At 50.9% G+C, this 2,923-nt stretch overlaps 1 protein-coding gene across 1 annotated transcript in view; it reads left to right on the top strand.

The window, feature by feature from the left end:
- The first annotated feature begins 2,027 nt into the window (after positions 1 to 2,027).
- The window catches only part of patl1 (PAT1 homolog 1, processing body mRNA decay factor), a 66,864-nt gene continuing 65,968 nt past the window's right edge, over positions 2,028 to 2,923 (top strand). Inside the window, exon 1 of the mRNA XM_084318992.1 lies at positions 2,028 to 2,096. Within this exon, the coding sequence (XP_084175118.1) occupies positions 2,082 to 2,096 (15 nt within the window). The 5' untranslated portion in view covers positions 2,028 to 2,081. The remainder of the gene's footprint in view (positions 2,097 to 2,923) is intronic.

Raw genomic sequence — 2,923 nt, 5'->3', positions numbered from 1 at the left:
GTGAGGCCAACGATGCTGCAGCATCGAGACCCCACCAGACGGTCACTAGTGACACCACCCCCCACATCGCCAGCGTATCGGACAGGGCCCAATCCAAGAGCAGGCCCTTCCCCCCTACAGCACGCCGCCCTGAAGCACTCCACAGAGGCTACACCCCCACAACACTGTGGGGCCAGTCGGCGCACCGGGGAGACAACCCCCAAAGAGGTTGATCCCTCAATCCTGGCAACAGGTCAAAAGCGTAACTTGACCTGTGCCCGGAGCACTGCGGACTAGACAGGCGCCTAAGGGGTCTACTGAGAACAGCTCCACAAAAACCCGACCCCCTAGAGAGGCAGAGGCAGAGAAGGCTGACATGATTGGCAGACGTCATGAAAAATGTGGGGGCACACTTGCAGGCAGACGGGGTCAAGCCCGGCCTAACACGAGAGTCGACTCCGCTATCAACACACCGGGGAACCAACCACCCCCCTATGTTTAGTTTAACAGGAGGCGGTTGTTCCCTTAACCCCCCCCAAGAAAAAAACTCTGAAACACAACTGCGTGTATACACCGGCTATACAGGCAGTACAAGCGTTTCAGTTTTCAAGAAGGGGTTAGCCCAGGCCAACAGGTCGACGAGAACGAGTCCGGACCTGGGCCCGGCGGACCGGGACATACACAGGGATGCCAGAGGGGTACAATAGAACCACCTCGACAGCCCCCCCCCCCGCCCCGCCAAGCAGGGGAAGGGAGGGGCGAAAAAGAATGGAGAAGGACCAGGCTCCTTAGCACAGCGCAAGTTACAACACAATATGGACCAAGCAACAGTGAAGGATAACACGTAGTGACATAACCACAAACACACCTCCATAACATCAAACCCTGCGACGCCCGGGCCAACCCGGCATTTTCCCCCCGAAAAAGCACAAAGTCCTTCAGGGTACCAGAACAGCAGATCTGCCCCTCGGTGGACAACGGGTTAACTGACCTGGTCTGGCGCGACCAGAACCAGTCCTGTGTCCTAATCACGCCACCATCCCCAGTCCTAAGAGGGAGGTAGGTACGTGTGTCTAAAACATCACAGAGGGCGCCACCAAGACGGTCAGAACATGAACGCACCGCGTCCGGTGGCCCACCCCATGGGCGTGAGACCCCTCCGCCAATGCTTTGATCTACTCCGTCATCTCCCCCCAGAGATGAGCGAGAATTCGTCGAGACTAACCTAGTACACTGGTGATTGATTGATTGGTTGAAAATTGTATTAACAGATTGCAGAATGGGTACAATACAGTACAGCTCAATACACACAATTGTTAAGGGGATGCAGACCAGAGAAAGACTTTCGTCTTGTTTACATCAGGGTCCCCCATTTTCAATTCATCATAAATAGCTAGTGGGCGGACCCGGGCAATACTTTTGAGGTGAAAGAAGGATAGCTGTCTTGTTTTATTGACGCTACTCTTAAATGAGAGGGCTCCCAGGTTTGTCATGCGCGGGGAGGCTGTGATGGTGAGATAGAAGTATAACCCACATGTCACACCAAAACAAAACAATGTAAACAAAGTGCAACACCAATTGCTCTTTTGCCCAGAGGTCGCTGTTTGACTGCATTACAGATGGTTCCTCCGAATAGCTATGTAACCCATATATTTATGATGAAGAGAATGTGCAATCAGACTGACCATAGAACTATATATACAACACCTAGAACTGTGGTGTGTAGTAGACCTAGCTCTTTTTGTACTCTGGTATGTCATAAATGTCTAGATGTAGCAGTACTGTCTATCTGTATGTCATGTATGTCATATAATGTTATGATGAATTGAAAATGGGGGACCCTGATGTAAACAAGACGAAAGTCTTTCACTGGTCTGCATCCCCTTAACAATTGTGTGTGTATTGAGCTGTACTGTATTACCCCATTCTGCAATCTGTTAACAAAGTTTTCAATCAATCAATCAATCAATCAATCAATCAATCAATCAGACGATTGCACGTTCACGTAGGCGGTGTGTCGCGCGCGTCCCCGTGAGAGCCCGCCTCCTGTAGTGAGTGAGACCCGGGAGACGCGTCCGTTTCCCCCGAAAACCTCAAGATAGATGTTCCAATTTCAGGTGAGAGAGCGATATTATTATAAAACCCCTCTGCTGTGTTAAAGAGGGGGGTCTTGTAACCCGGGACGCGGAGTGTGACCCTCTCTCCGGTGAACGTTGTCCGTTGTTTTACGCGATGAACCCGAGAGAGTCTGCTGCCCGACGCGCGGCCTAGTGGAGTGAAGCGAAGCACCGGGCTTTCCTGCTCCCGCCGTGCGGGGCTCCAGGCGCGGGCCGCGGCGCACAGCGAGGAGGAGGAGCAGCACACGCTGCTGCTGCTGCCCCTCTGCTGCTGTTTCACATTCTATCTCTCTCACACCCCCCGGGAATGAAAGTCCAGCGTCTTTTTAGGAATCACGTCCGCTTGCTATCGACGTGGAGATGTGGTGTGTGATGATGTAATAATAATGTCAGCTTTGTGTCGCAAGTGGACGGGTTTCCTCTCTCTAGCCGAGAGATAGCCGACGGGCTAGTTAGCCGAGTAGCCTCGCGTTTAGCTGCAGCACTCCTCCTCCCGGGGGTCAACTAGCATCGGGACGTCGCTTGTTGTTGTTGTAATGTTATCTTGACCAGGTGTCTTTTTTAATTTTTTTTTTACTATTTGGTCTTGATTGATTGATTGAAAACATTATTAACAGATTGCAGAATGGGTACAATACAGTACGGCTCAATACACACAATTGTTAAGGGGATGCAGACCAGAGAGACTTTCGTCTTGTTTACATCAGGGTCCCCCATTTTCAATTCATCATAACATATGTGACACACACTCAACTCGGTCAAGACTTGTATGGACGAACGTTAGTGGGATTGGTTATTATATCTACAGCAACACTTGGACAATATAT

Source organism: Notolepis coatsorum (genome assembly GCF_963971535.1).
Source record: "Notolepis coatsorum genome assembly, chromosome: 7".
Lineage (NCBI taxonomy): Eukaryota > Metazoa > Chordata > Actinopteri > Aulopiformes > Paralepididae > Notolepis > Notolepis coatsorum.
This window is presented reverse-complemented; position numbering and strand designations above follow the sequence as displayed.